Below are 12,539 nucleotides of genomic sequence, written 5' to 3' on the forward strand. Positions count from 1 at the left end.
AGCTCCATTTGCCAGTCTCCTGCTGCTGTTCCCAGCAGACGTATACTACAGTTCAGTTGATGACCTGGTTAGGAAGCCGATTGAGAAACAGGCCTACCTCAGCTGCTTTGCACTAATTCCTCTTCCTCCACTGCAAAGCGGCAGTGAAGTCAGCTTCATGGCCTTGAGGAGAACGGTAACAGTGGTGACGCAGGGTAGAGGGGAGGGGAAGGGAAGGAACTAGCCTCTGAGCACAGAGAAGCAGGGGGGATTCTTAAGTGCTTTGGGGACTTTAAAAGGTCCCCAGAGGTTCTCACACTGCAGTCTGCTGACACGGGGGGGGTGGGGAGTGGAGGGAGGAAGAAGGCTAGGAGCAGGGATACAAGCCAGCTCTCACACCCCACTTTGCCAAATCCAAGCTACTCTCGGGGAGAAGCCAACTGCTATTCCTGTAACGGCTTTCCCACCTGCATAATAGAATTGACACCCAGTAATTGTCTGCCTCAGAGGTATAATAAAGATTCATTCCAATTTGCTAAGTTCTACTAGAACTTAGCAAACTTAGTCGGACTAGATGATCTGCTCAGGTCCCTTCCGACCCTAGAAGCTATGAATGCTACATACCATGGATGCTAAATAAGAATAGTTAGTATACCAGGCACACCTTTTCTTTTTTATATAAAATGTAAAAGACCTGCAACAAAAGAACCATTTTTTAGCTTTGAGATGAGAACAGGTATCTGAGGTCATCTTCTTTTCTTTGAGATGAAAGGAAGCCTTTGGGTGTTTGCCAAGCAGAGAACCAGATTCACTAACTGCTTTACTCAGTATTGTTTTATTTTCTACTTCCAAGCTCCCTTCCCTCTTAGCTCCTGACCATTTTTTAAATATTCTAAGGATAACATTCTACATCTTGTATGAAAAGTTTTCAGCTTACTTTCAAATGATCTTTGTTACCTCTAAGTATTATTCACTACATAAAAATTGTAGCCTCAAATCACAGAGCCCGTTTTCTTTCACTTCAGCTTTTTTTGTTACTTAGGAGAGCTACTTGACTATTCCCTGAAAGCCTTTGATGTAACAATATATATTCTGATGAACAAGACCATCTTGGAAATTGGTCTTCTGGAATTAACAGCTATTGACTCCTCTTTAAAGACCCAGACATGACACCTAACTGTAGTTGACAGGACTGAAAGAGAGGGGCTGAATGACTTGTGCAGCAGTGTCTCTGAGTGCTAATAGAGCAATTTAGCTCAGCTTGGGAAGACTGAAAATGGAGTTGGTTATTGGTATCCCATCATTTTCAATTAAAGCAGAAAGGTTAAATGAGCATCTCTCCCAGCACAGCCTCCATTAATCAATTCATGGCATTATAAGGAGGCAAAAGAAACAGCTATTCCATCAGTTAATATTTTTGCATCACTTGAGTCTTATTAAGGCCACCAACTCATTTTACTCTTCATTTCTCTGATATTCCCATAAAATCTGGTAGGTGCTCAAAGTAGTAGCAAAGCAAGTGAAATGTGCAGTCCAGAAACATCTGATATTATTCATACAAATCAGGCGAGACTTGACCAAGAGCGCACATTGGCCCCCTTATCCTCACAACATTACAGCTGTGCTGCGACATTTGCTGCAGATTCCAGAAATAAAGGGTGGGATGTTCAAGACGTCAGTGTTGACCCCACACTCACTCGGGTCTGATATTTCTCCCATCAGCTTTGAGTGCAGAGCATTTTTGTAACATTCCCTTGTGAGCTGTTTCTCAAACAAGCAAAGAAACATTTCTTCCCTTTCAGGTAGAGAAAATAGGCTGACATACAAACTCATCCTATTATTTTTCAGTTGCAAAAGCTTCAAAAGCTTGGGTTGGCATGTGAACAGGAGACAGGCAAAGAATAACCATAAACCAAAGGCAGCGGTTCTGAAAGAGAGTTGAGGTACTTACAGGTGTTACATTTTGATGGACCTGGTTAGGTCCAGCTAAAGTCCACTACTGCAGGCATTTGGAGGGTTGAATCCAGGCAAAAAATGGTACACCTAATCTAAGTTAGCTCACCTCAGGAGGTGCACTGACTTAGATCAATAAAGGATTAACCCCATCTAGGAAGGGGTTAACCAGGTTCCTTGGTGATCAGGTTTTCCCCATTTAAAAAAAAAAAAACAAAACAATTTTCAGTTTAAAAAGTAACCCGAAATCTGCATCTTTCCATGATTAAAATGGAACACCACTATACATTAGTAGTGTTTCATTTTAACCCCAGATCTACATTTTTCCGTGATTTAAATGAAACACCACTATATATTAGCAGTGTTTCATTTAAATCATGGAGAAATGTGGATCTTGGGTTACCTTTTTTAAAAAAAATTCCCAATTTTCAGTTAAATTAGAGAAAACCAGGATCCCTGCTGATCACATGAATGCCTACATATGTTCACAGCCCACTCCCAGGACCAGGGAAGTCCAGCTGCTCACCCCAGGCCTGGAGTTATGCTATTTCTACCTGCTCCCAACCTTGACTGGACTATTTTTAGCCCCTCAATACTTCCAATAAAAACAGGTAACCCTTCCCACCCCACCCCCAAAACAACCCCCCTGCCCCTGCAAATCCACCAGCTTCTCCTCCCACTGCAAGTTATTTATCTTGGGCTGCCTCTGCTGCCTCCCAGCAACACTAAATGGCTGTACATGTCACTGCTAATCTAGGTTTAGGTAGCTTAAAGTAAGCCATCTAAACCTAGACGAGGTGCAGCTAACACATGTTTGCACCCAATGTAGCTTCATTCCTTGGGAAAGAGCCATGAGTCAGTGCCTAGAGTGTTTCTAGAACACAGTTAATAAGTCCACCACTTTTCAGGGTTAAATCTCAAACACTTACGTTTCTAGGACAGCCCATATTTAGCCAAGTGTGCCCAAAGTTTTGTCATTATGCTCTCTTGAAGTTTCTACTGCATTTTGCATTCTACCTGCCAATAAAAACTGAGAGTAGAATTTTTGCAATGTGCTAGAAGGAAACTACCTTGCAAATTCTCAGTTACCTAAACCCCATCCATCTCTGCAGACAAACAGCCCCCAGTAATCGCTGAACTGTTTTTTCTTCTACCAGCTGTTAGCCATACTTTTACTTTATGTCTTTGCTCACATACTACAGGGAAGGGTACAGCAGAAAATTTGTAAAGAGAACTAACCTTGTTTCCTCCCTATAAGGATCAAGTCCCAGATTCATTTTTCCTGCCTGAAGGACTTCAGTAACATTTCCTGAACACATGTATAACGGCATCATATAAGGATAAACCAAAGCAAGAACTCCACTTCAACTTCAAATGAAGGCAAAGATTACATTAGTTAGAACACACACTATGCACAACTTCCTTCCTCTTGCTCGGGTTTCACCCTCCTGGAGTGTTACCATGCAGGTGCTCTAAAGAAGCCATTTCACTCAATCTGGATGAGGGGAGAGAAGGCGACCCTCTCTGGTTTCACCCTCTCAGGTTAGGATACCAGGGAAAGGCCACTCAGGTTGAGATGCTAGGACATTCTAGAAACCACAGTCCCACTAATTTGGCATCCACAATTCAACAAAGTGTTGAAGACCTGGAGAGGGGTTCCAAAAAAACAATACAAACATTTAAAGAATCAACAGACATCCTTCAATCTACAGAAAAAGGTCTAATTATATGCAACTGCCAAAAGCTGCAGTTAATCAAATACAAGCTTGAAATAAGTTACAGGCTTTTAACACTGAGATAATCAGCTATGGGAGAGCAAAGTATATAGGGTTGGGATGGATTCTCCAACAGTAAAAATTATTAAAATCGAGGCTAGACATTTACTTTTTCAGTCATCTACTTCCCTTCAAGGAGCTTCTTCCTAGCTACCTTCAGGAAAGTCCTATGGCCTGTATGGTAGTAGAGATCAGTCAGTCATCTCTTCTGAGCTCATTATCTATCAAGCCATGAATCCCAGTAGTAACTAGCTCTGCACATTTATGTGTGGCTATTTTGTCCATGAATTACAGTCCGTCTTTCCGTTTACATGGCAAGCTCTGCAGTACAGGGATGTGTGTGTATATGTGGTACCCCAAAATAGTGTGGCAGGGGCTCTGCCATAGTATAAATAACTTCTTTCATGCTTTGACCCAATTAAATTCCATTCAAATTTCTGTCAATGAAGATTAAGATTATATTACTAATAACTTTTTTACTGTAGACTTATGGAAAGCCATCCAAGTATCTTTGTTTCTTTAACATTTTGAAAAACATCCGCATTCTTAACTATGTAATAGTTAAACTTCAAAATCTGGAGCAGCCTTGCAGTCACAGCTTTGTCACTCAGTATAAGTTACTGAACAGTTCAGAAGTGAGAAGTATCGTTCTCTCCATTTGAAGTCAACTCTCCAGTGTCCAGACCCTGACTAGACAGGTCTGAGTCTCTCAAGTATCATTCATTCTAGTTTCCAATAACAGTAGTTTGTTTTCTAACTCGACAAACTTCCTTCCCCAGTGGAACCACTTGTTTCTCCTCTAGTAAAAGCCAGCTCAACTGGAACAGGATCAAGATGATTCAACCTTCCTCAGCAGAGCAGCATCTCATTGTGTTCCCCACTGGATTTTTCCAGCCTTCATTTTATAGCCAGTGCACCGGCTAAATCAAATGGATACTGAAAAAAAAAAAAAGATCATCTAGAAACAATGATTTAATCAGGCATTTTCCAGATTGAGGAAGGAATTATTTTGGATGTGTTTAATGATTAGTCTTTTAAGAGGAAAGGATAAGAGAGCAGGGTTAAGTAGGCTCTATTCTGGTCAAGTGCATTTTAATAAGGATCGTTTGTCCAATGTGCTAGACACTGCAGCAACATTAAGGTTAATTTTTAATATCCGGAAAGCACATGGATGTCAAAGTTATGGAGCTATGTGAAGTTTTATATAAATCTATCAGAACCCACTAAGGTATGCTGCCTGTCACAGAACAGAGATAATTAAACATCTAAAGTTTTAGCTGAAAGTCTCAAGATACCTATGAGTGCAGTAAGATCTTTTTATCTCATCCATTTTGACTGAACATGTTCCCAGTGCTAGAACACCCACAGGAATGGGTGTTAAAACTGGGAATAGTTTCTTCAGTTGTTTTAAGGTCCTGATCAGAGGAAAAGGAGGACCAAGTCAAGGCAATCTGAGGCATCAGCACATTTTACAGGGTCCTATTACTCTTTGGGATAGCAAAGGCAGATATACCCAGTAAAGATATATCTGGTAGTCTGGCAAAAGACCTGCCACCATCCTTCTTTGAAGAAGATGAATCCTTGCCCTTCACAAACTAACATTCCCTATGTCTATGAACAATTTGGGCTCTTTTCCAGCCAAGATGTGGCTTAGCATCTACATGCATGAATTTAATACAGCATTGAGCCTCCTTCCCAGACTTGTCAATTATTTCCATTTTGGGGAGAGAAGCAACATTCAAGGCCTTTATCACTCACTAATATTCTGAAGTGGATGTATTGCTGTTGTCTCCCAACAGGAGAGAAAGCTGCAAGGTGATTGTTCCAGGCTGGCGTCAGGTACAATCAAGTTAGATTTGCAAGGTTTTACTCAAAACCATGGAGATCATATATTCTAAAAACAATAGAAAAATACAATCTTGATCACATCATGTCCCTCTGGGAGCTGGGTCTCTATGCCTGCACCTTAATTTGGTCACACAGGATTAGATCCTTCACAGATTTTTCAAACTACCTTGCATTTTTCAATTTTTTTTCTTTTGAAGATCATCAAACACATCTACACTATTGCTGGCCTATGGAGTCCTAAGTATTACAGTCAGAGACCTGAAAAGCCTATCTGATTTGCTTCAGGTTACATGGTGGCAGTGCTGGGGGGCCATCATCTTAGTTCCATAAGAAAGGTTCTTTAGACACCTATTTTGCAAGCCAATTTTCTGCACTGTGAAGAGCAAGAAACAAGTTTGCAAGAATACATATACTTTGAAGGTCATATTTTCATTTTGATTCACAGACTCTTGTGTGTAAATCTGTAAGAAGTGACACCAAAACAAAAATTGCCTTTCATTTCTTCAGATCAGTAGTACTCTTCAGACAGAGGAACAATTTATGCAAATAACTGAGCTTTATATACACAGATGTAGTTCTTTAAGTATATAACCCTTCTCTTTCAGCTCATCGTGGTTCCAAGATGGGGAGGTCAACAAATGTCATGTCTGATAAAGAAGTCTACGTAACCAAATCTATATATCTATATCTATGTCTTCACTCATATTGTTAATATTGCAGTTACTTAATGAAAATTACCAAATACCAACCAAAGAAACAAAAAATGATTTAAATGGGAGAAACCCTTCTTTTCTGCTGTAACTGCAAAATGTATTTGTAAATATTCGTGTGAAAAGGTGTATGTTTCCATAACTAGCAGTTGGCGTCTCACTTCTCACTCCCACCCTTAAAGAGAGAAGGACCTTTTTTCTTCTGATTGAACACCTAATTCCCTTCCAACTGAATACCTAATTCCCTTACTGCTCATCACTGAAGGTTTCAGACATTGGTGTCCAGCTGAATAAAACTAGAGCTAGACTGTTCTTAGTGATGACAGACAACAGAACAAGCAGTGGTCTCAAGTTGCAGCAAGGGAGGTTTAAGTTGGAAATTAGGAAAAACTCTGTCAATAGGAAGGTGATGAAGCACTGAAACAGATTACCTAGAGAGATGATGGAATCTCCATCCTTGGAGGTTTAAGACCCGACTTGACAAAGCCCTGGCTGGGATGATCTAGTTAGGGATGGTTCTGCTTTGAGCAGGAGGTTGGACCTTCTGAGGTCCTTTCCAACCCTAATTTTCTATGATTCTATGAAAAGTATGATTAAATTTGTCCTCATTAGTTGGACCAAATGAGACCAATGCACAAAAAATACCTTTAAACTAAAATGTATTTAAGAGTCCAGTGGAATGAACAGTAAGGTCTTATTCCACAAAGAATCACATGTAATATTAGGCAAATGAGTAGCGTCACTGAAGTCTGCAGGGCAACTCCTCTGCACAAAGCTAAAGGAGTATTTAAGTTGACCCCAAACCTAGATAAGCTTGGCCAGAACTCAGCATGCTCAGACCTCAGTTTAAAAAAAAATAAATCTAACAATACCTAGCAGCACTTTATTTCCTAAGCAATCTAGTCTGCATGTTAAGTTCAGTATCCTAGATAACTTAAAACAGTTCTGAATAATGAAATAACAGAATATGTACAGGATCTCAGTAGAGGAATACACCTTGTGCTATTTATACTATGGACATGCTTCATTCCGAGTTTAGTGTCAATATCTATCTACATATTAAATACCCTTGCCAAGATATTCCCATTACAGTCAGCCAGGAAACAGCTATAATGAACACACACTGGAAGAAACTATTTCCAAATGTAGGCTCCACTGAAGACTCTTTCTGATCCTTCTTTCTATCCTTTGCAAATGCACAAAACATTCTTCATTATATTTTGAAGGCTATTTTAACCTGCTCATTTCAGAAGGCCCCTTTTAATCCATCTGTTTCTGAAACGTTCATGGTGACACAATGCAAGTCATTGGGTGAATTTACACGTGCATTTACAGCACTTGTGGAACTTATTACTCTGGAGTTAATTGCTCCTGGGTGTACCATTTGAACATGCACCCAGAGGAGAATCAACTCCAGAGCAATAAGCTCTGCAGTTTATTTAGACACAACACATGGAGCCGGGGCGAAACAGCCCTGGCTGGCAGGGTTAGACTGCCAGCCCAGGGCTACTTCCCACAGCTCAACAGGCTGCAGAGGGGCTGAAAGGGGCACAAGGGAGTTGCAGAGCTAGCCAGCAAGCAGTCTCCACACTGATGCACCCTCATGTCCCAGCCAGCCACACAGCATCTACACATGCACCACCATCCTACTCTGTAGCAGGATAATACTTATAAATTCTCCAGCCTAATAGGGGCAAATGTGTAGATCCCAAGACATTTACCACCCAGCTAATTAGTCAACTGTGCAGTACATGTCTCATGTGGATGCACCCAATATGATGAGACATGAGCAACACAAGCCTCTCTCTCTAAAGGGGTAAGCCAATATAACCAATCCTAAGATTTACAGGGTTTCTTAATACTGAAAAAAAAAAAAACCCTAGTATTATATCTTTAAAGGGTTGGGTTTTTAAAAATTTTCTTCCAACTTTTTTTGACTGTGCTGCTTATTTGCTTTCCCAAGGTTGTATGTTCAATCTAAGAACCAAAAAAAAAAAAAAAAGTAAAAACCCACAGAAAACAAAACAAAACAGTTTTGTTTTTTTAATTTCTCATGCCTCACTAATAAGGCATTTTTTGTATTATAAGTCAATAACAGTGACCATTCAGTTGCAGTTCAAAGTCCAGTGGACTGTCCACTGTTAAAGCAATGTGGTTATTTTGTGCATTTCATTCAGTCATAACACTGCAAAAAAAAGAAAAGGTTCCTTTATACTTATGGATGGCATCATGTTCTGAGTCTCAGAGTAAACTAAATTTACCTAAAGCTTAAAATATGGATATTTGGAGTCCAGACAGAGCCAACAGCATTCCCAGAAACACATGTATACATGTGGAACTGTATCACTTCTTAGTGCAATCCTAAGTTTAATAAAAGCAAAACCATCTATTAATTCCAATTAATATTACCCGAATTTATGACCCAAAACTGAATTTAGCAGCTCTTATAGGCACTGTGATTCAGGTCTTAGTTTCAGCATGCAGCTTTTTTAGAAAAACCAAACAAAAGTCAAAACTGAGATAGCTATCTCCCATGCTTTGCAACTAGAGGAAGCTGCTTTTATGCTCGTTTGGAGGATGCAGGCACCATCACTCCTTCAGTTAAATGCACCATGGGCCCATTTATCTGCATCTAATGATCCAGTTTGCCTGGATCTACTTGGTTCTAGTGGGACCTCAGTGCACACAGCAACTACAGGCAAGTTCTTAAGTGGCTCATCATGTTACCCAGGGACACTCATTTTCAGTACCGATAGGTTTTTTGCTCTTAAAGTGAGAAACATATGCTGTCCACTATAGTGACTTGTATGAAGTTGGAGAGGTTTTTAAATTCAATTCCTGAATAAAAATCATACTCTCTTGGACTATACATCAGAAGACAATCAGTACTTTCTAAAAACAGTTGTCTAGCCACTCCTTTAAAGGGGAGCGCAATCCAGTCTTCCTTTCTATTTAGTAAATCTGTTTAGTAGTACTTCCCATAACACAGAACATTAATTCTTAGCTAGAATTAAGTTACCTTCAAATATAGCCAATTTACTGCTCAGATTCAGACTAGCCATCAGGAAGCATTACTTCACTGTCAGGGTGACTAGGATCTGGAACCAACTTCCAAGGGAAGTAGTGCTCACTCCTACCCTGGGGGTCTTCAAAAAGAGGCTAGATAAACACTTTGCCGGGGTTGTCTGACCCCAGTACTCTTTCCTGCCATGGCAGGGGGTTGGCCTTCATGATCTGCTCAGGTCCCTTCCGACCCTACCAACTATGAAACTATGAAACCAGAATCTAATGTATGCATAGTAACGTCATGCCTCTAGCTGTCTTGCCTGAACATCTCTACCTTCGGTCTCCAACTACCCTCCCTCAGCTTACCTCAGTACCTAGAGAACCCCAAGCAGACAATCCCAGCAGGACAATCCAAGTATCTCCAGCACGCTGACTTTTCAACAGCAAAACCTCCTCTAGCTGCAGCCCTTTGATTTTTAAGAGGTTGAGCTTAACTGGACTCAGCTGACCCTGATTGGCTCATGGCAGGGAGATCCACAGGTCTGCTTGAGCTAAGTACTACCATGGTACTGGTAAGGCCAGAGGTCCCCTTCAGGGAGCCTGTTGAGCTCATTACATATTAACATCTTTCTTGCCTTCCTATTTAATGCTGGTATTGGCTAGTAACAAAACCACATCTGTTTTAGATACCTGTTTCCTGTTGTTATATGACACTATCACTACAGCATGCAAACAACTCAAAATCAGATGTCACACTTTTAGCTTCTTTCGTTCCTTAAGGACCTCAGAACAGCAGAGACTCCCTATGCCTGAAGAAGGGTGCTTGTGCCCAAAAGCTTGCCAAGAACATTTTTCCAGTTGGTCTAATAAAAGATATCACATCTAACCCAAAGAAGCTTGCCTGTCAAAATCAGTAATGTCGTTATCCTCATAATGCCCTGCTAAGGTAAAATAGAGCAGTTACTCCAATTTTATCAATATGGAACTGAAGCACAAAGGGACCAAGACCCAGATGCACAGAGGCATTAGGAACCTCACTCCTATTAAAAACAATGAGAGGAGTTAGGCACCTCAGTCTTTGATTGATTTACTATGGGCTAGTGCCCTTGTAAGAGTTAGGTGCAGCAACGCCTAACCGTTAGGTGCCTGCCATTCCCCACTTGTTAAATTCCAGGATATAGCTAGGCAGCTTCGCTACCCACATCAGATATGTGGAGAGTGAGGCATCTCTGAAGGGTGATCCAAAAAACCTGTAGCTGGAGGAAGGAACTGCCTAAATCTAGCCAACAGGAAATGTTAAGCACAGGGGGTGTTTAACCCTGCTCTATAACTTAGGTGCCTGATTTAGGGCTGCAGGCATGTGCCTCAATCCACTGGTCTGCAAAGTCTGACATTTTGAGAGTTTCTTAGGGTAAACACCCAAAACTGCTCTTACAGAGTAAAAATACTGTTGCTGTTACTGCTGCTTACTTCCTGCAAGAGTCTAACGGTCAGAGCAATTGCTCAGGTAGTGGGAGACCTGGGCTCTAGCGTGAGAGGATCCACAGCCAGGCAAGAAGCAGAACTGTACTGGAGGGGAGGTACTCTCCACCTTCCTTTTAGCGATTATGCTGATATGCACAAAGCAATGAGAGACACTTGGGGACAAGAAGAGAAGGTACAAGCAGAGGTGGGACTCGGCTCTCTAGTTGCTGCAACACTTATTTGGGATGGTGGAGTCCTGTGGTTCCAACCCTTGCTTCAGGGATTTTTTATACATTTTACACTAAACAGTGACTGGATAAAAGCTAGAAACCAGGGCTCTTTCCTTCCAGCTGACTGCTGTAATTACAGCTCCTTGCACTCTCTCATCCTGTTGGTTTGAACCCCATCAGAGGACAACTTCCCACTTCTTGGACAAGTGCTCTTTTCACTAGGTTAGTATACAAAACCAGCTTGACAGCAACAGCAAGAGCAACAGCACCTTCTTCTGCTTCAAAAAGCTGAATCTTCTTGTCAGGGCAAGATCCTGTCAACCTGTATTAAGTGGGCTGCGAGTCCTTCAGGGAAGTTGAGCATTGTTTCACTTTTTGGCTGTTGTGTCCAGGTGCGTGTGTTGAAGACAACACCTAGGGAAATGTCAACCCAAAGAGGGCAGTGTTTAACCCAGAGGTGGGCACAATACAGCCCAACAGGAAATTTCATTTGGCCCACGGGCACCCACCATCTAACTCCGGGGTGTCCAACCTTTTTGAATGTGGGGCTGGATCACAAACTTTTTTTTATCACCCAGTGGGCTGGCGAGCCATATTCGAAGACCTCACGGGAAGCGGTATCACATCACTCCCCTGAAACAAAAGTACAGTGTTTACTTTTGTTTCCCGTCGCAGCACCTTGGACCTCAGAAAACAGCTTGGAGGGCTGCATGGCCACCCACGGACTGCATGTTGGACAAGCCTGATCCAACTGTACCCAGCCCGCGAGCCTCGCTCCCTTGTACATGGAAGGGCCTGGATGGTGCTGCTGCTGCCACTGCTGCAGCCACTGGGGGACCTGCTCCGGTTCCCTGGCATCCAGCAGCTCCTCCTCATCTCCCTGCTGCAGTGCTTGTTCCAGGCTGCACATACAGCAACATTTGGGGCAGGAAAAAGGGGGACTCCCACATAGCCCCTGCTGCCAGGAGTAGCAGCAGGTGCTCAGGGTTCTTGTGGCCCATGCAGGCACTACTGCCCAGTGGCACGCAGCTCTAGCCAGAGCTGCACGTGGCAGCAAGGAGAGCACCAGGCTGACCCACTCACATGCCCCCACCCTCTCTCACAAATACTATTGTGTAGGGCTTCCTGCAACACATGGGCAGCTCCCAACATTTGTGCCCATCACCAAGGGAAGGCCCACGCGATGGAGCCTGCTGCCTTCCCTGTTCCCTGCTACCACTTGCAGGTCCCAGAACTCCACCAGAATTGGAGGGGAGCCCTATCCCCTGTTTCCTAGCAGAGTCCCAGACCTGCATGCCAGGGAGCAGGGAAGACAGCCGGCTCCATCCCATGAGGCTATTCCCTGGTGGTACGCAAGTGCCGGGAGCTGCATGTGCAGTGCGGGGAGCCCCACACAATAAAGGCTGGCTGGCCAGCCTGCCTGCACTCCTTGCTTCCACATGCAGCTCTGGCTGGAGCTGCGTGCCACTGGGCAGCAGTGTCTGCCAAGGCCACGAGCGCCCACCACCTGCTGATGCTGCTGCCTCCAGTGGCAGAGGCTGTGCACTGTGGAGGAGTGTGTGGGGGGTTCCCGC

At 42.8% G+C, this 12,539-nt stretch overlaps 1 protein-coding gene across 1 annotated transcript in view; it reads right to left on the minus strand.

Annotated features, from left to right (window-relative positions):
• TMPRSS7 (transmembrane protease, serine 7) overlaps window positions 1–3,263 on the minus strand; it is a 59,741-nt gene extending 56,478 nt beyond the window's left edge. The window contains exon 1 of the mRNA XM_019557092.1: window positions 3,172–3,263. Within this exon, the coding sequence (XP_019412637.1) occupies window positions 3,172–3,263 (92 nt within the window). The remainder of the gene's footprint in view (window positions 1–3,171) is intronic.
• Window positions 3,264–12,539: the final 9,276 nt, after the last annotated feature.

The sequence above is a fragment of the Crocodylus porosus genome, unplaced genomic scaffold (assembly GCF_001723895.1).
Source record: "Crocodylus porosus isolate Cpor-Errol unplaced genomic scaffold, CroPor_comp1, whole genome shotgun sequence".
Taxonomy (NCBI): domain Eukaryota; kingdom Metazoa; phylum Chordata; order Crocodylia; family Crocodylidae; genus Crocodylus; species Crocodylus porosus.